An 18,968-nucleotide genomic window follows, 5' to 3' on the forward strand; every position below is an offset into this window, starting at 1 on the left:
GACTGTGCAATTATAAAAGGAGCTTATAACCTTTGCTTCCTAGATAACAGTATCAATGGTATGCTTATGCCTGCACATTTTAGATGTTTGGGCTTATCTGTACCCTTCTCTCCCCTCTTCTATTAAGAGGCATGTGCAAGCTGTGTCTGCGTTAGTGTTGACCCTTTCTCTCTGCAGCTGCAAGAGACCAGAAGGGCATGTCTCATTTTTGCACCTTACCATCAAAGTTCCTTCTTGAGCACAGTAGCTGTAACCAGGGACTACAGTGTTTGCCACGGGGTGGTTTCCCACAGCAGTTGCCGGCTGTCTAGATTGGGAAGTAAACTTGCTGACAAACCTTTCTGCTTCTTGGAAGCAGGGGCAGTTAGCCTGCTGCCATTAATGGCCTGCAGCACTCTGGGGCTTGCCTTCTGTTTTCACACTGTTGTTACTTTAAGAGTTTTTGAATATTTTTCATTCCCACTATACAGTTGCTCTGTCTTGCCCTCACATGAACCCAAGTTGCTAAATTCAGAAAGGACCTGTGAAATCTGTCTTAGACCTCCAAGTCCTCCACACGTACTGCCTAGTTAAACACAGCATTTATGCCAGAGACCTGGAAGAAGATAAAAGTCATGCTTCCTTGCCTGTCTTCAGTGGACAGTATCACCTGAGTTAACCTGTGTAGCTGTGTAAAGAGGAGATATTCAGTTGGCATAAGGAGGAATACCAGTATGCAACTGCTTCCTTGGTGTCTGCCCCTTCAGAAGGTCAGTGCAAGAAACTCACCTCTATAGATCTAGAACCTTAGATTTGAGTAGAGAGGACTCAATTGGAACAGCAGTTTCTTGTTTTTATGGCTGTGCTGTCCACAAAATCAACCTGCGTTTTGATGGAAAGATGGGTCTGATTGTGCTGACTTGAGTCACAGTCTAGTATTACTTCTCAGTTCTGCTAACATGCTGCCCAGTCACTTGGTTATTGATACCTAAAGCAAGGTTACTCTGAAAATGTACTTGGCCTTAGCTCTGGTCTTTTTAACTTCTTTACTAGTCCAGGCCTTGAGCTGTCTGAAATTATGATAGCTTTATAATACACCTGTTCACTGACAGTTTGTTTGGACTGCGTTGTTGTTGCATTTGGGTGGGCTGGGTTTTTTGTTGTTGTTCTACATTTGAGGAGAAATTAAATAACTTTTTAAAAGAACTGTTATACTACAGGTGAGTATTTAGGTTGGGCTTCTGAGGTGCTTGCCTTGCCTTCGTGCCCCTTTGCCCCCACCCAGCTCTTTTTTCCTTTATCCAAAGGCTATTTTCCCAAGTCTAAATTCTGGGAAGTCTTATATTTTGATGCGGCCATCTTCAAACTTTTTTGGACTTCATCAGTAGTGCATCTTGGATCATGCTGTGGACCATTAAGTTGCTTTTCTTGCTTTTAATGAGCATATAGCATACGAGGGCCTCCCACCTACAGATGCTCTGACTCACACAAGAGCTTTGCTCCTGTGGGGTATGTGCTGTCTTGCAAACTCATTTGCTAGATCAAAGATGTGATGTTATGAAAGCATGGCTAGGGGTTGGGTACTTCAGTGGTTCATTTCCACTCTGAAGAAGCAGTAAGATGCTCCTAAGATGGACAACATTAGATGTTTTGCTTCTTCCACCTTCAGAGTGGACTGTAGCCCCTGGGGAATGTGGTTGAGCTAGGACCTGTTGTTCTACTAGTTGGTGCTGGTTTTGAGATTCCTTTTGATTCAGGTGAACTAGGATCATGGAATTTGATGGGTTTTTTTAAATCAGAATCAGTGGGGTTTGGGAGCAGGCTTACACCTGCTCTGTCCTCACAGTGTGCATTAACCCTATTGTAGAGATGTTTCCATCATTTGGAAATGAGCCATGTTAATTCTGCATCCCTGCGGATGGCTGGCAGGCAAGCCTGTTGGACAAGGTGTGGTGACTGCTGTGCCATTGCTCTCCGGCCACTGGGAGTCAGATCTTGCCTCCTTTACAGCCTTATTGCATACCTAACCGTCCTTGAATATCTCTGTTGAGCTCCTTGAATATCTCTGTTGAGCTCTCGGAATCCTTGTTCTAGTGTATAAAAAAAGCTGGTTCCTGCTTTCTTGCATATTCATATGGATGCAGTTTTCTTCCTTGCAATGTGTGGAGTAAGAACTTATTAATGGATGACTAACCTCTCAATATTGGACACTCCTCGGTACGGCTTTGACAAGATACCTGATTCTGCCTGCAGTACTCTTTGTTTTGCTCCTTGATCTCTGTCCACAAACAGCTCTGATCTGACTTGCTGGCATAAGCATTACCTGTGTTGGGTGCTGCACGAGCACCTGGTGAGAGATAGTGTCTATCCTGAAAAACCTCTTGATTTGAATCAACCCACAAAAAGTATCTGAAATAGCTGAGTCAAAGGTGTTTAAATATGAAGGTGGGCAAAACTAGACAATCTGTAGTGTCACAGATCTGCTCATAGCTAAAATTGTCAGGTTACCTGACAGTTAATATCTGTTAGTAAGAATCGGGGATTAAAAAAACCCAAAACAAACACCATCAAAAAACCAAAATCCCTCTAACACCCTCTGCACTGCAGGAGTCTTTGTGTGCAGTGACTCACGCTTGCTCTGTGGCAACAGGACTGTCCTGCTGATTTCTTTTGAATAAAGTAAATGAATGCATAGCAGCATAAAAGCCCCATCTCTTCTATCAATTTAATTTTGGCAAGACCTGCTTTCAGAGCATATTCCTTGAGCCTCTTGTAACATACCTTTAAGAGTGGGAGCCAAGCTGAAGTCTTGCCTGCTCTGGAACAAACAAATCTGTTCCCTTTGAACTGGTCAATATCTAAGGTGCAACCACTGAGCTGTAGCATTTTTCGTATGAAAAGGCTTTGGCTGCAGCTCACTACAGGAGATGGTCCTGTGCTCTGTCAGTCAGTCTTTTTTGTCATCTTTTTTGTCAATTTAATCCTCTCTGTGTGGAAGTTATGTCTCTGCTAGCATGAGGCAGATATTGGTGGAATTTCTGCTCATCAATTCCTATTTTAAGTCCTTGTATAATTTGTTCATCTGAGGGAAACACTGAAGAATGTGGCATCGGAGAGCAGGTGCCGTGGGATGGAAGGCACGATGGTGCCCTGTTTGCTCTTCATCTAGATGATTCTGACATTCCATCTTGCAGCTGTTCAGCTGAACAGTTCTGCATCCTGCTAGGAGAGGAGAAATGATTCCTGCCAGAACTCTCCAAGAGTCTCTTCTGGCTCGGTTGCCAACAGTGGTGAAGGAAGTAGGTCACCTTGTGCTTCAGGGTTACAACAGGATCAAAGGAATTTGTGGTACCTTGGGAGCCCGTGGGGGGAGGATGGGTGTGGGCAGTCTAGCTCTCATTACGCTAACTAATATAAATAAGTCTTTCACCTCTCCAGGGAATATTTGGGTTTGGAGAGTGCCTGGTGCTGCTGAAACAATGCTACTTTGCTGGAAAGACACTAGCTGGAAAAAGGCTGAGCAATGTTTTCTAGCCAGGAGAGATGGCCTTTGCCTCCTCCCGCTGCTTGCTGTGGTTTGTGTGACTGCTTGCCAGCAGTGGCTCCCCTGAGCTGCGCGGTGAAATCCCTGGCCTTTGACTGGGTTATTGGTACTGACAGTACAGCAAAATCCATCTCTGCAAACAGTTTGTTTAAAGGAGGGGGGGGGAAACATCATTTAAGCTTGAGTGAACAGCAAGGTGTAAGTCAGCTGCATTGCCCCAGCCAGCCAACTATGGCACAAGAGCTCCATCATCCCGTGTCACCCTGCTGCCCGCTGGTGGCTTCCCCTGGGGCTTGAAGGGCTTTGCCTGGCCCTGCCTGCAGGAGCTCGCCCGCTGGTGTCTGTGCGGGGCTGTAGCAAGGTGGCTCTCGGTCTCTTCTCCCACCTAACAAGTGATAGGGCAAGAGGGAACGGCCGCACATTGTGCCAGCAGAGGTTGAGATGGGATACTGGGAAAAAATTCCCCCCCGAAAGGGTTGTGCAGCCCTGGAACAGGCTGCCCAGGGAGATGGTGGAGTCACCGTCCCTGGCAGGTAATTAAAAGGTGTTTAGATGTGGTGCTCAGGGGCAGGGTTGGTGGTGGCCTTGGCAGTGCTGAGTTAACAGTTGGACTTGATGATCTTAAAGGTCTTTCCCAACCAGATGATTCTGTGATTCTATTCTTGGTGCTGGCTGAAGAGGCTGGAACCAGGCGTGGCTGGCACACACCCCTAGGTAAGGGCACAATGCTGTCATCTTTGCCACTGGGATATCTCCTGTCAGCCCTGAATTTAGCTCTGGTCTCCATGTCATAGCCACACCTGGGTCATTCTCTTGAAGATCACTTCAAAGTACTTCAACTAGTTTTCTCTTTCTTCCTGGATGTAGTTTCTGTGCTGTACATGTAGTAACAGCAGGAGATTTGATGGCATCAACAGGAAGAGTTCTCCGGTGAGTCTCAGCGGTGGGGAGCCTGTGGTGGTGTTCCTCACTGTGCTGCTGATGGGTTGTGGAACACCTGAAAAGGTGCATCTCCCCCTCCCCCCTGTCCCACTCTGTTTCAGCGGCAGGGTGGTTAGTAGGGCTGTCCCTCGCACATGCCATTTGTTTGGAGAGCGTGGGTGACATGGGACCTCCAGTCAGGCTGGCAGCCAGGCTGGCTGTGGCCCCCGTGGGGCTCTGGGAGGAGGCTGACCTGGCAGCCCAGGCGTCTGGGCTGCGGCGTGCGAGGTGGGGGAGGAGGGTCCTGCTGAAGGAGCTCTGCCAGGGAGTGTGGGCAGCAGGAAGGGGCAGAGTGTCTGGTCATACCTGCTATTCTTGAAGCAAGATGCTGTTAATCCTCTTTGCTTCTCCCAGTGGCTGTGAAGCATTTGCACAACGAGGATGCTGAGGCCAGTTGCCATGGCAAACTGAGGGAGTTGAAGCACGTGGTCCCTGCCTGCCTTTGAGATGCCTGTCACAAATTGTTCCTGACAGGTGCAAGAAAATCCTCATATCTGCTCCGTGCTGACTCCTGGATGTTGATCCTCGTTCTGTTAGAGTTTCAACCACAGTTCAGGTGATTATGCTTTGCTGTGCCTGTGTTTCATCCGTGTTACCCATGCCTGAGCATTGCCTACTCGCTCCTAAAAGATGGATAAAAGAAGTCCCCTTCGAGAAAATTAAATTACTTCGTTCTCACAGGGATTATCCAGCTCTAGGAACTGAATGAAAAGCAGTTGTTAGCTTAGTGTGTAGCATTTAAAGCTTCTCTGCAGAGTTACCAGTTCCTTATTTTGTACTTAGAAGATTTTTTAGGTCTGTGTTGCTGGGGCACAGGGAAATGCAGTTGCTGGGGACAGAAGGCTCCGCTGTAGTGCCTGGCATGGTAGTCACAGGGAGCCCGGTGTTAGGTAACTGCAGGGAAGATGCGCACGTGTAAACGCTGCACAGGACTAGGAGCATCCATCCCTTCTTTGAGAGCTTGTTGGATTTTGATGTTAAATGCCAGCATTAAGGTTGCAATGTAGCTTCGTCCTTCTGGTTATTTTCCCTTCTCAAAAACCAGTCTGCTCTGTGTGTGCAGAACTGACCCCAATCTGTCCCTGTTTTTCAACAGACAATGGTAAGTCTGTGTGAGGAACCCTTGGAAATTTCCATCTGCACTCAAGCATTACGGTAGCATTTTGAAGTAAAACTATTATGCAATACAGGATCTATAAACGGGCAGAGGTCAGCTAACCTGTGTCACTGCTAGGAGCTGCAAATAATTCTGCAAGTTCTCATTCAGTAACAGTTGTGTAATCATTAAGATTATCAGCCTCCAAGATAAATACTGTAAAGATAAGGCAGTGTCAAATGAGTTGCCTTTGCCTTCTTTATCGCTTTTTAAAAGAGCTGACCATGGATGCTGGTTATGCTGGGGTCTTTCCTTGCAGCAACACCACCGTGCAGCACCAAAATATTTTGTTGATAACTTTTTTTATAGACATCTAGTCAGAAGCTTGTCCTATAAAATGTACTGGCACTGATTCAACAGAGACTCCACTATGCTCTAGTCCTGCACTTAAGCATTGTTAAATGTTAATGGCACTTGAGCATCTTTGTAAGTGTCTGCTTAAGGGCTTGTTTGAGTTTGGGTGGTTTGGCTTTGGGTGCTATTGTTTGTTAGAAAAGCAAATGAAAGGTTGCTGATCTGCACGCTGAAGCAAGGAGAAACAGAATGAAACATTGAGGTGGGGCTGAATGAAATAGGGCTATTCTGACTCTCCTGTCCAGGTAGATGGACATGGGAAATGTTCTCTACAGTTCCTAAAAAGGATTTTTCAAAGCTCTTGCTTGTTTCGTACCACCGTTTCCTGGACTAATTGACAGAGTTGCTGTTGTCACTTATTTAACAAATCAGTGCAAGCACAAACAAGAACAAAAATAAGTGTCTGCTAATATGAACAGATTTATCTGTCCTCATCCCCACGCCTTTTCCCACGAGCATAATTTCTACGTAGCTTACTGAGCAAACCTTAGTGCCAAGTATTTAATCTTATCCGTGAGGGGCAAAGGGTGCTAAGAGCAGGGTTGTTTTCTTTGCACGTTAGTGGCGTCTCTAAAGAAGAGACAGATGCTGGTGCAGCCTCTTCTCAGAATGGCATAGGAGGAATGTTGGGTTGAGATGTAGCTTAAACTGAGGTTATTAATAAATTACTCATTATGTGTTAAGGAAAACATGCTGAAGAGTTGTAAGTGCAGGAAAGTCACAGTTCAGGATAAGCATAAGAGAAATCCAACACGACCTCTGCCAATTCATGATGATAGATACAGATCATGTATATTGCTGCTGTAAACCTTTGACTGCATGGGAGAGTCCAGGCAGCCCTGAGCCTGCCGAGATGCTGCTGCTTCCTTCGAGCCTCAGTGGACTCCTCAGTTGGGAGTTCCTTGCTTTGCTCAGGCTTGTCTTGATGGTCTTGACTTCTGACCATGCTGAACGACCCTGTGTCCCTTTGTCTTGCACGCTCTTCTGGCACCTCTCTGTGTAGCACAACTGAAAACTTTAGATAATTCCTGTGTGGCCAGTTCATGTTTTGCCACCTGCCCTCCCCTGCTGCCCCGTTGTGTGCTGTGGGTTGGTGATGAGCCAAGCGATCGCTCAGTGGTGTTTGTCCATCAGGAGGTCCAGGCAGGATTTATGTGCTCCAGAGGGCTTTTGGAGCCACAGCTGACAGGTGCTGAAAATACCAGCATTATTTTATTGGTTTTGTTTAGTCCTGGCTTTTGAGGTTAACTAGAACTACACGTGGGGAGTGTTACTCCCCTGGTGACTGCCCTTGCACTGAGGCGGTGGTTAGAGAGCAGCAGCGATCCCTGGGCTCCAGGAAAGAATGCAAGGAGCTGCCAACCTAACTGTTCGCTTAGTGGCACATCAGCCATAGCCCTGCAAAAAACGTTTCACTCTCCCTAATCTTCCAAAACCAATCAGTTGGTGTTTTGTACAGTGCTGGAATTTGCTGAGCTGGTTTCCTCCAGCAATTTTTCCGTCACATGGAATGCCCGGGCAGTGCTGGCTGGCACTTGGTGCACAGACACTTGGCTGGAGCTCCTGCCGACAGGGAACACGTTCCCTCAAGGTTGTGCTTTTGTTTTGTTCCGTTTCAGTCCCGTGCTTAGTAATAATTAATTCCTTTGTTGCCTGAACGTGGAGCATTTCCTCTAGAAGGCTCAGGCAAACATCCCTGCTCCCAAATAATAATGGTAAATGTTTAAAAGCCAAGGACAGGACGCCAGGTTAATCTTCACTTTTGGATTGTGACCCTCCAGTGTTCCGAAGCTGTCACTCTGCTGGGAGACATCTGCAGCAGCTTGTGTGGCCACAGTCCAGGCGTGATGGCATGGCCATTGGCAGCATTCCCACACTGTGTATGCGGCAGCAGCACCTGGAAGCTGCCTTTGCTGCCTCTGCCCTGGCCCAAGAGGGGCAGAGCTCTTGGCTGGCTCTGGGGCTTGCCCGTGCTGCCCAGCGCTGCTGCTGGTAATCAAGGGCAGCTCAGCTGCCTCCTGGTGCGCTGAGGTGATGCCAGCTTCACTTGTTCAACACTTTGAGAGCTGCTGATACAAAGCACCAGATGAAATCTGGATGTCTATTACATTATGTTTCAAATACCTCAAAAAATAAATGAAATCTGAATTCCTTTTGCCACGAAGGAAAAGGAAAAACCCTTCCCAATGACAACCCTGGTCTGGTTGTGCTGGGAGGTGTGGTGGTGGATGGATTCAATGTACTTCTTGGAAGCTGGCTCCAGGTGACAGCGCTCTGTGAGCTGAGATTGAATCCAGTGTTTTCCTGTTCCATGGGTCTGTGCAGGGGCTTCAAAGAGGAGCCCCAAAGACACCCAACCCCAGCGCTCACTCCCTGTATTCCAGTGGTTTCTATAACCTAATGCTGAGACCTTTTGGCTGTAGGAAACAAGCTCCCAGGAAGAGAACTGAGTGACTGAGGCTCACTTAGAGGTGCCTGAACTGAGGTTCCCTTGTCGCTCCGGCCTGACCCTTGTCAGCAGTGTGGCCAGCAGCAGCCCTCCCTGGGACAGGCAAGTGGAAATTTCCTTCCCATCCCCAGTGTCTTGTGAAAACATCATAAAACATCCGTGGCGTTCTTTACCCTTGCTTACGAGAGGGGAAAAAAAAAAATATCTATAAACCCCAATCCTTAATTACCCATTACAAACATGAAATGCTGCAGGCGATTGCTCAAGGAGGTGAAATGCCGCAGTGCTCAGCGGGATGGGTTGCATCTCTGCATGGATGGCAGGCGCGTTCCTGCTGCTCGCTGCAGAGACCCTCACGCTTGCGTGGCCGGGGCAGTTTGCCGTGCCCATGGCTTGCAGGGGCGATGGTGCCCGCATCCCCGGCCAGGCTGCGGCCTCCCAGCCGTCCCTGCCTCGCCGGAGCCTCTGCTATGGCCTCAACCTGGTTTTCTGGGTGATGATCCCTTACGGGGTGCCGTGGGGGTTTGGGGATGTTTTAAATATTTGATCATCAACTTTCAAAGCTGCCGGTAGATCTCTTGGCACCCTCACCAGCAATCTTTTTGTATTTGAGCGCGCTGGAAGGAGGATACGGGCCCCCTCTTCCGCAGCTCTGGGTAGGACGTAGGCTGAGGTTTAGGGGAGCCGGCTTTGAATGTGGTTCCAGCAGGCTCCTTCGGTAACTCAAGACAAATCAGAAATCAGTCACTTTGCTGGCTCTCTGGGGTCTGTAGGAAGAGGTTTGGTGATAGGTGTCTCCACACTGATGCTGTCTTTTAAGGTTTTAAAGCCCCTTAAGCATTACTGGTGTAGCACAAGTTACATTGCATGCGTTTGTCATGCCCAGAAGTACCGATCTCTGTCAGTTTTTGAAGGAGGCATATACTCCCCATGCCTACCCCTGGACACTGCTCCGAGTCCTGGGCTGGCTCCAAGGGGCTGCAGTTTGCTTCCCCTCATCAAAACAGTGCCCCTGGTCACCCTTTCCCGGGGTGCAGCCTTCCTGCTTGCTCCTGGTGCATCCCCTTCCGCACACGTTTCAGGGCTCTCAGTTGCACCGTGCTGGGAATGGCTCTCGTCCCTTGTGTTACGCCTGGGCTTAGGCTGAATTATAGCGAGCTAAGCCTCGGATGGGAGTGATGTTTTCAGAGTGTTTTTTCCCTCCCTAGAGCTACATCGACCGTTTCCCAGGGCGCTGTGGCTCCGTGCGTGCCCCATGCACACAGTGCTCTGGTCCTTCTGGCACGTGCTACCTCTTGGCAGCACCAGCAGGTAAGAGCCGCCCAGTGAAGTGGGCCAGCTGGGCTTCGCACAGGTGCCAGCCCTCCAGTTATCTACACAAAAGAAATCACGTCCTGAGTCTTGGCAGTAACTCTACAACAACAACAACAAAAAACCAACCACAGGGAACAAAAAAACCCAAAGCCTTGAACCAAGGAACGGGCGGTGATAAAGAGCTTTTATATTCCTGGGGGCTGGCCTATCAGCTTTTATTGCCCCCTTTCTTTTTTTTTTTTCTTTAAGCAATGCAAATCCAATCTGTTTTCTAGAGCCTCCCATCTACTACCTCTTCATATAGGTCAAGGGGAGCCTGCCAGCCTTTCAGCAGGACAAGCAGGGTGCTCCTGGAGGGTCCTCATCCCTGCACCAGGACCCCTGGGAGACCTGAGCCTGCATCTCCAGTTTCTCAAGCCCTCTGCTCTGCAGCATCCTTCAGTTGTACCCGCAGGGCCAGCTGCCACCAGGACTCTACCTGCTTTGTTCCAGCCCTGCTCATGGCCGCTGCCAAGTTTGATCACCCTGCACTGAAGGAGACGATGGACATCGACATCGAGCCCAAGCCCCTGCGGCCCCACTGGTATGAGCGTTACGTCCAGCCCTGCGTGGCCGAGCTGCTGGGCAGCACACTGTTCATCTTCATCGGCTGCCTCTCCGTGGTCGAGGACGCGACGGACACTGGGAGGCTGCAGCCTGCCCTGGCGCATGGGCTGGCCCTGGGGCTCACCATCGCTATCCTGGGGAACATCAGGTAAGGGGGGCTGGCACTTGGGGTGGCACGTGCTCCCCCTGCCACCTCCTCTGCACCCCCTTGCCAGGGTGGCACGGTCCCTGCTGCATGTGCGGTTTCCATGCGTGGCAGGAAGACATGCTCCTGTCTCCCCACATGCTGCCTTTAGGATTTTTCCTGCCAAATATTGGTGACTGCTGCAACGCTGCACTGCCCTTGAGCCTCTCGGTTAGCGGCATGGCTGCTTAGGTGGTGGTTGTCCATAACGCCTTGGGTTTGGGGAGTTTACTTTGCTTTTGATTGCAACGTTTGGTTCTCATGCCCCTCCGGTCAGCTCAGCACAGCCCACGGATGGGGTGGCTCTGGGCTGGGACACAAAACTCCCCCGGCCAGGGAGGGTGGCTCCGCCGGGCTCACGAGCAAGCCCCAGAGTCCAGAGCAAACTGATAATTTATCAGCACCTGATTAGGAGGGATAATGCCATGGGGTGAGGTTTGTGCAGCTGGGCCTCAGTGACCTGGGGGGTGTGCTGGCAGAGCTGAGCTGGATGCCTGCTGCACCCCAAGCCCTTGGCACAGTGAAGCCAGGGGAGCAGCATAGAGGGGCTGTGATGAGGGGCTGTGATGAGGGGCTGCAGAGGCATCCTGGGGGTCCCCTGTTAGCTCTGAAGCCAGGAGGAGACAGCTCAGAGTCCTGTGCAGGGAGATTTTAGCCTAAAATCAGGTTTTAGAGATTTGTGTCCAGAGAGGCTGGAGGGGAGCCTGGCTCAGGATACGTGCTCGCTGGCCAGGCTGCTGTCCGTGCCGCAGGCAGGTGGGTGCTGTGGCCGGGGTTTATTGCAGACAGGTCCTCCTTTAGCTCCTGGGCTCCCACCCATCCTGGGCGTATGTGCAGCCAGAGCACTGTCCAGCCAAGATGTTTGCTACCCTTAACAACATAACTTCTTGCTCTCGTATGATGGGTCTTTAATTACAGCTGAAGAATAAGATGTGATTATAATTCCTAGACACTCTGACTCATCGGTTTAACCAGCAATTATTATTAGGGCTGATTGGTTATGAAACTTGTTCATTAATGCGTGTCTCATGGTGATCTGTTTTAATTAGAAGATATCTGAGTTTGTCTTGCATGTGGTCTTTGAGATGAATGATTTAGCTCTTGTAACGAGGTGAGCGCCAGCCTCTGCCAGCCCTTCCCAGGGCCGTGGCGGGCAGTGCACAGGGATGCAGAGCGCCCTGTGCACCTTTGCATTTACACTGAGCAGAGGCAAATAAACCCTGAAAATCCGACTAGGGTCCAGCAGCGCTGGTGTGGCTGGGAGGTGGCCTCAGCTCTGTCTTACAGCACTTGCCCTGTTCCCTGCTTCCTCGGGGATGTGTGGGTACAAGCTCCATCAGTGCCTCCCCTCCTTCCCCTGAGCAGCACAGATGGCTGCCATCAGGATGCAAAGGGGAATGACTGTCCTCCCTGAGTCCTTGTCCTCGGAGGAGCCGCTCCACAGAGTGCTGGTGGTCGGGCTGTGCTGCTCCCACAAGCAGAGCTTTTGCTGGGGTGGGGGGCAGCAGTGAAACCCCCACTGCACCAGGGTCTTGGGCAGGGCTTTGGTGCCTTCCCCAGCCTGCAGCACCCTGCAACACCGGGAGAGACCCCTTCTCCCCACACCTGCCCTGGCAGGGCTGTGGCAGCTCCTGGAAGCATCTGGGGTCTCTGGACACGCAGCCCCAAACCCTGTCACGCAGACTGCACCATGGCAGCTCCTGCCCCTGCTGGCACTGTAGGAAGGGTTGGGTATCTGGGGTGAAGATGTTGCTGCTTTGAAGCAGTAACTGCAGAGAAAAAGCCTGGGTTCTGCTCTTCTGCGATGTGTAGCACTTTCTCACGGGATGGACTGCAAAAGCATTTGCGGCTCCCGACCATGGCGAGCGTAGGGCTCCAGCCCCAGGAGTGAACCCACTGCTGGGGGTGAACCCCATGCTGATGCTCTTCTCTCCTTTGCAGCGGAGGCCACTTCAACCCCGCCGTGTCCTTGGGTGCGTGGCTGGTTGGTGGGCTGAACATCACGATGCTCATTCCTTACTGGGTCTCCCAGCTGTGCGGAGGGGTGATAGGAGCTGGCCTGACAAAGGTAGGGTCACGCAGGGAGTCTCTTTAGGCAGCGCTGACACTGGGGTGCAGGGGCTCCCACTGCTCCGCCAGGGCTGGGCTGGCCGGCCCCAAACTGCTGCCCAGCCCTGGGGTCCCCAGCAGCAGCGTGCGGGGTGGGGAGGACAAGGGGCACTGGGTGCATCGGTTCTGCCTGGCGCTGAGAGCGCTGGTTTCTCACAGGGTGACAAGCTCGTAGGTTTGCTGCGTGGGCCTGGGGCTTCTCTGGCGCCGGGGGCCAGGGCACCCAGTGCCTCCTCCCAGCTCTTCCACAGTCTGGCTGCAGGACTCGGGCAGCTTGTCCCCTGCTGCCAGCTTGGGTCTGGCAGTGCCGCTGTGGGGGCATGGCTAATTAATCCTCAGTGCCAGCTGTTCTCCAGAGGTTTGCTGTGGCGCACTAATTAGCACAGAACGATGCATGGTACCTCTGCAGCTCTAGCCATTTCCTTTGCCTGTGCTTCTCCTTACGGTGCTGCCCTGTAACGTTAATTCACCTTTGGCATGGCCCGTTCCCAGTGTCCGGGCAGCCCGGCCTGGCCACCGCACACCCCTGGTGTCTGGGTGAGCCTCATCCCAGGGCCGGGAGAGCAGTGGCTGGCTCATTATCCTTCACTAATGAGTTTATATTTGCCAGGCGCTTAGGGCTGGCTTTCAGGAGGAAAGTGATGAGATTAGCTCCTCTTTAACCTGATGCTCCACCCGCCCACGCTGTCCTGACAGTGAGCACATATGCCCGTTAAAGCCCACAATATGGAGCATGGAGGGCACAGACAGGGCTCCCCCCGCGCAGGTTGTGGCGGAAAGCAACCAGTATGTGTATGCCCACGGAGGAGCCTTCAGCAGCATCGTGGCCGACGAGCAGATCTCCTCCGTCCTTGTGGGCGAGATCATCATGACCACCTTCCTGGTCCTGGCGGTCTGCATGGGCGCCATCAATGGGAAGACCAAGACCCCGCTGGCACCCTTCTGCATCGGCCTCGTGGTCACGGTTGACATCCTGGCAGGGTGAGCTTGTGGGTCCTCTCCCTCTGCGTGTTCCCGCTGGCCTGCCGGTGCCATCCACTCCAGCAGCTGCTGGCACCGGGCAGGGTGCCTCCAGCGCGGGGTCAGGGTGGGACTGTGGCGGTGGGGACAGAGCTGCTGCTCGGAGCTCCCTGCTGTGCCGGCTGAGCAGAGCCTGCGGGCAGCTCCAAGCACCCAGCGTCAGGGCTCCCCCGCTCCCTCCCGGGCCAGCACCACGGCTGCTGCATCCTGCACCAGGGAAGAGAGGGTGCCTGGGGTGGGGGGCATGTGCCCCTCGCAGCACAGCACAGCACCTGCTGGCTGGGGAAACTGAGGAAAGCTGAGCACACCACGGGGTTGGCAAACGAGCCCAGTGGCCCCTCTGGTATTTTTGGGGAGAGTTCCTAGGCGCAGCCAGGCTGGGTGCAGGAAAGGCCATCGGCTCGAGCCTGGCACGTGGCACTGGAGCCAAAGCGGCCTTTACAAGTGCCTGTCAGGGGCTGATAAACCCAAGGGCTGCAGGGGCGGTGTTTGTCGTAGGAAGCCCTGAGCAAACAGCAGAGGGTTCATCTGGAGCCGTTTCTCGCTGCGTGTCCTCAAGGCTGCTGGAAGCGCTGCCAAGCTCGGCCTTGGTGCAGGCAGGTGTTGCGGGCGAGCAGCCTGGGTCTTGTGCCACTGCAATCAGATAACGAACTGCACAATTATGAATGTTAATGGCTTGTTTAGTTAAGGCAGTGCCCCCTCTAGTGGGATCCAGAGCTGTTATTTAAACACTGCACAAACCTCGAGTGCAAATATTTATCTGTTGCAGTTTTGTTTAATCTGTAAAACACTGTTGTCTCTCCTGACCCACTCCACAAGCCATGTGTGGCACAGAGCTTTCCCTGTTTAAAAGCCTGGCTCCCAGTAAGCCCCCAGATAGACTCAGCACTGGTGCTTCAACCCTGCACCGGGTTTACCCCAGGAGCTTGCAAACAGAAGCGAAGGCTGGTGCCTGCTGGCACCGAGCAGCCGCTCGAGTCTGGGCTTCCTTACGCCGCCAGGGCAAACTGTCCTCGGGCGCCGAGCAGACCCCGCAGCAGGGGGGACATGGGTGCTGGTCTCATGTCCCGCAGGGCTGATGCAAATGCTTTGTTCATCTTTCAGAGGTGGCGTGTCCGGAGCCTGCATGAATCCTGCCCGAGCCTTTGGGCCAGCTGTGGTAGCAAACTACTGGGATTATCACTGGGTTTACTGGGTAGGGCCCATGGTTGCTGCTCTCCTCGTCAGCACACTGGTGAGGTACGTGATGCCCGCAGCAGTAAGGAGAGAAGAGCCATGCAGGCTGACACCCCCTGCTCCGGTTTCCCACCCGGCTGCCTCCCCGGGGGCTCTGCCTCGCATGCTGCCCGAGCTGCTTCCCTGCTCCCTGGGTCAAGGCTGCCAGCAGCCGCTTTTCCAGAGAGGTGTCTGAGGGCTGGGGACTCCCTCCTCTTCTCCTTCCCATGAGGACAGGGTGACAGTGAAGAGCCAACCTGTGCCCAAACCCACCTGTTTGCTCCATCCATGTAGTCTTGTGGGTGAATCCAGGCTCAGGCTGGTGCTGGGCTGGTGCTGTTGCTGTTTCTGTTCCACGCTTGCAATGGCAAAAACCACTGACCCCCAGTTTCTCTCTCTCTGACCTCCCCAAAGGCTCCTGCTCGGTGACCGGACCACCCGCCTGCTCCTGAAGTGATGCTGGGTGCGGAGCCACATGCGTCTGCTGCGGGCAGCCGGTGCAGCTCAACATGGCCAGCGTCAAGCCCCCTGCTCCTGCTTCTCACCATCCCACCTCCCCTCTGCGCCCCCCAGGCAGCCTGCGCTCAGGAGATGGTTCGGTTGATGCTGCAGGGACGATGGAAAGCAGCCCAGGTGAACCAGGCAGCCCTGTGCTGGCAGCAGGGCCAGGCAGCACTGCTCCCATCCTGGTCCCCGGGGCTTTGCCAGCCGCTGCTGCGGCAGCAGGACTGGCTCACCAGGAGCATCCTCTGACCCACACCAGTGCCCATGGGGTCCCAGCATCGGCCATGCACAGCATCCATCCCACCGGGGCCATGCCAGGGTGTCTGCAGTGCCAGGGAGCCCTGTGCCCTCTAGGGTGGGCACCACTGTCCCATGCTCAGGTGGCCGAGGGTGCATGGCTGTAGCCAGCAGCCTGGTGCTGGCCTCCTCTCCAGGAGCATCTCCAGCTCCCTGGGGCAGGGGGTGAGAGCTGCCCGTTCCCAGCCGCCCTGCGAGGAACCTGCTCTAATCCTGCTGAGGTAGCAAGAATCTGAGTCAAGCAGCCCTGCCTGGTGACCATGCGGCATCGCTCACCAGCGCTGACGCTAACTGGTTTCTAACTTCTTGGTGACAATACGAATTCTGAGGCCTGATGTGGCTAGCTGCTCTGCCTTGGCATGCCCCCGGGGGTCCCCTGGCCCCCACTGCTGCGGTGGGTGCTGCGGGGCTCCATGCCCTGCCCCATGCTGGCTCCTGCATTTGTCTCTCACTCAGGCATCTCTGCTCCCTCCCCGCTCACACCCAGCGCGCGGGGAGCCCACGCTCCAGCATGGCAGGGTCTCCCTCCACAGGAGCCCGCTCCCCAGCTGTGCTGTGGGTCAGCTGCTCTCCCTCATGCAGGTGCGGGATGAGGCCGAGCGGCTCTTGCTGGGGGGCGAGGGGAGGGGGCTGCCTGAGCAGAGGGAGCTGCTGCCATAAGCAGGAGGAGTCAGCAGACAGAATTGTGATGGAGCTGTGTGGGCAGCGGGAGAAGAGCCAGCGCAGCAGCTTTACGTCAGCTGGGTATCCGTCCCCTACGGCAGCTCTGCCCTGATTCATCCTGTGGCCTTCCCGGCCTTCCCTGTGCTGGGGGGATTCGTAGGGACCCCATCCCCACCCCTCAGAGGGCCTGTTGGGGGGTGAACCGCCGCAGCAGGGTCATTGCAAGTACTCCCAGTAAGGAGCCCCTCACCTTACCTGGCTTTAGTCACTCCTAATTTCGTAAACTTTTGACTTGGGAAAGGGCTGTTGCTTTCCCAGCCCCGACATGTGTGGCTCTGAGGAGCCCCTGGGCTGGCCCTGGGGCAGGGGCTGTGCTGGGACAGCTGTGCCCCCCCAGCACGGGGCTGACCACCCAGCCCAGCACCTGGGGCACCCATCCAGAAACAAGGCTGGAGGGCAGGTGGGAAAGGGCTGGGCTGCCACAAGCAGGAGCGATGGCATCTTCCCAGGGCCAGGGCCTGTGTGCTGGGCTCCGGCTGTTCTCCCTCTCCTGCTGCCAGCAGGTCTGGAGGGAAACCCTGGGCAAAGCCGGTGCTTCCTCCCTCCCTCCGCAGGCTGCTCCACGCAGAGGCAGAGGAGCTGATGCTGTGGCAGCGAGGACGTTCCCAGCTTTCTGATGTCCCCGTGGGGCTGGCAGAGCCTTGCACAATGTCACCTCGCTATTTTCAGCTTGTTTTCTAATTTCCCAGTGCAGGAGGTGACCCACACGCACACAAACACACACAAAGCTGTATTCTTTTTTAGAAAAGGACAAGGTTGTGGAGATGCTGAAGTGAGGAAATGGCAGAACTACAGCATCCCTGACTTGGGGGTGGGGGTGTGATTGCCTGCATCCCTCCCCGCTGGTGGCATGTGCAGGGCTGGGCAGCGTGGACCCAGGTGAGCCAGGGCACGGGCAGCTGCACACTCAGGAGGGAAAATGATGCAACTCACAGAAGCAGACAAATAGCATGAAGATGTCACTGGGACGGTTGTCATGGCAACGCCACAAAAAAAATGCCATACCAAACAAGGAGCAAAGTCGCAGTTTCCTCCCCAAAGGGACTTGGGGCGGGGGGTGGGGGCAGGGGCGTGGGAGCTGGGGGCCCTGGGGAGCAGCAGTGGGGGTGCAGGCAGCTGCCACTCTTAGGCGATGGGTGCCCACCTTCCCCTTTCAAGAGGAAGCAAGGCCTGGCGGTGCTGCAGGAAACACGCTTTGGCTGCAGCTGCCACTGCACCCTGCACCCCGGCTGCACCCGGCCGCTCCCTGCACCCCAGCTCCAGGCACTTCTCCTGGCGGGTGCAGGCACGGGGGGCTTGGGTCTGTGGTCCCTTGGCGGGGGGGGTGCTGCTGACCACTGCTCACAATGGCCAGGGGCAGGAGATGGGGGGTGGCCTGTGCGTGGCCCCTTGCACCATCCCTGTTTTGCTGTTCATGTGTTCAGTGCATTCATTTTTAATTCGTCAGGGTGACTTTTAATAAAGTATCTGTAATACTGCGTTGTTTTTCCCTGAGTATTATTAAAGTACTTAATTTATGCTAATTAAATACCAATTAACTTCCAAGCACTTAATGTTCTTTAAGGACATAAAATACATCTCAGTCCCATTCAATTAAATTTGCATCAGGCCTGGCCATGGGTCTGCACCATGTTTTTATCAGCACGTGGATCTGCTGCGGTGCTGGGACATTGCCTGTTGTTTTCCAGGTTCTTCATGCCCATGGGGATGGAGATGCTGCTTGGGACCAAGGCAGCCGTGGGGCAGGGATGTTGTGGGCACCTGTGCCTCACAAGGTGGTAATTGCTGGGGTTTGGGGCTGGTGGGGACACCAACCCTCAGCATGATGAAAACCCTTGGGGGAACCCAGGGGGGAGCCTGGGGCACCACCTGATCCACACGAGCTGCCGAAGGCTCTGCAGAGGTCGTGCACGTGCTCGCCCAGGCGCTGTTGGCTGTGGCTGGTGCCAGGGCTTTGGGGACACAGGGAAAAAAAATCAGGCTGTTCTCTGGGAACAGCATCAGAAGGGTGTCTGTCTGTCTGTCCCTGTGTCCGCCCGAGCCCCTCCTGCCCTCACACTGCAGCTCTTTCACTCTGGATAAATAACCTGGTTAAACATTGGCGGGGAAGCAAGCCATACTGCTGCCTGTGGCCAGGTCCCTGGTGCCAGCCCACCCGTGGGGACAGCCATGGGTTTGTCCATGGCAGAGGCTCCTGCTGAAGACACAAGTGCCACAGCATGGCCACCGTGCCAGGCTGCTCGCCCACAGCTCGCCTCCAGCAGCAGATGAACCCAACCCTGGCTTGTGGCTCCGGTTCAAGTGGGGCCCCTGCCCAGGCTACACGACACCCCAGCACACCGGAGCTCTTGCTGTGTTTCATGCCCTGCCCTGTGCCCTGGGCTGCAGCCGATGCCCTGGTCCCTGGCACGGGTGGCTCTGCCAGCCCTGACTGGTGGCTGCGTGGGATGCAGCCGCTGGCAACAGCATCACGCTGGAAATAGCTGATACGCAGCGTGCAAACGTGAGAATTAATGAGTCGGTTAATTTGGCT

The 18,968-nt window shown here is 53.8% G+C and overlaps 1 protein-coding gene and 1 long non-coding RNA gene across 3 annotated transcripts; both read left to right on the forward strand.

The window, feature by feature from the left end:
- The first annotated feature begins 445 nt into the window (after positions 1-445).
- Positions 446-8,565, forward strand: LOC129784579 (uncharacterized). The gene is made up of 3 exons (XR_008747468.1): positions 446-749; positions 4,979-5,060; positions 8,438-8,565. It is a non-coding gene; the product is annotated as an uncharacterized LOC129784579 (long non-coding RNA).
- A 703-nt stretch (positions 8,566-9,268) lies between these two features.
- AQP8 (aquaporin 8) lies at positions 9,269-17,463 on the forward strand. 2 transcript variants are annotated; one of them, XM_055806861.1, is made up of 6 exons: positions 9,269-9,774; positions 10,082-10,531; positions 12,509-12,635; positions 13,443-13,657; positions 14,801-14,935; positions 15,326-17,463. In XM_055806861.1, exons 1-6 carry the CDS (start codon positions 9,719-9,721, stop codon positions 15,366-15,368), a joined length of 1,026 nt encoding a protein of 341 aa, XP_055662836.1. In that variant the 5' UTR covers positions 9,269-9,718; the 3' UTR covers positions 15,369-17,463. The 2 variants fall into 2 exon arrangements, with proteins under 2 accessions (XP_055662836.1, XP_013151085.2); XM_013295631.3 differs by having other exon boundaries at positions 9,269-10,531.
- The last annotated feature ends 1,505 nt before the right edge of the window (positions 17,464-18,968 follow it).

The sequence above is a fragment of the Falco peregrinus genome, chromosome 5, assembly GCF_023634155.1.
Source record: "Falco peregrinus isolate bFalPer1 chromosome 5, bFalPer1.pri, whole genome shotgun sequence".
Lineage (NCBI taxonomy): Eukaryota > Metazoa > Chordata > Aves > Falconiformes > Falconidae > Falco > Falco peregrinus.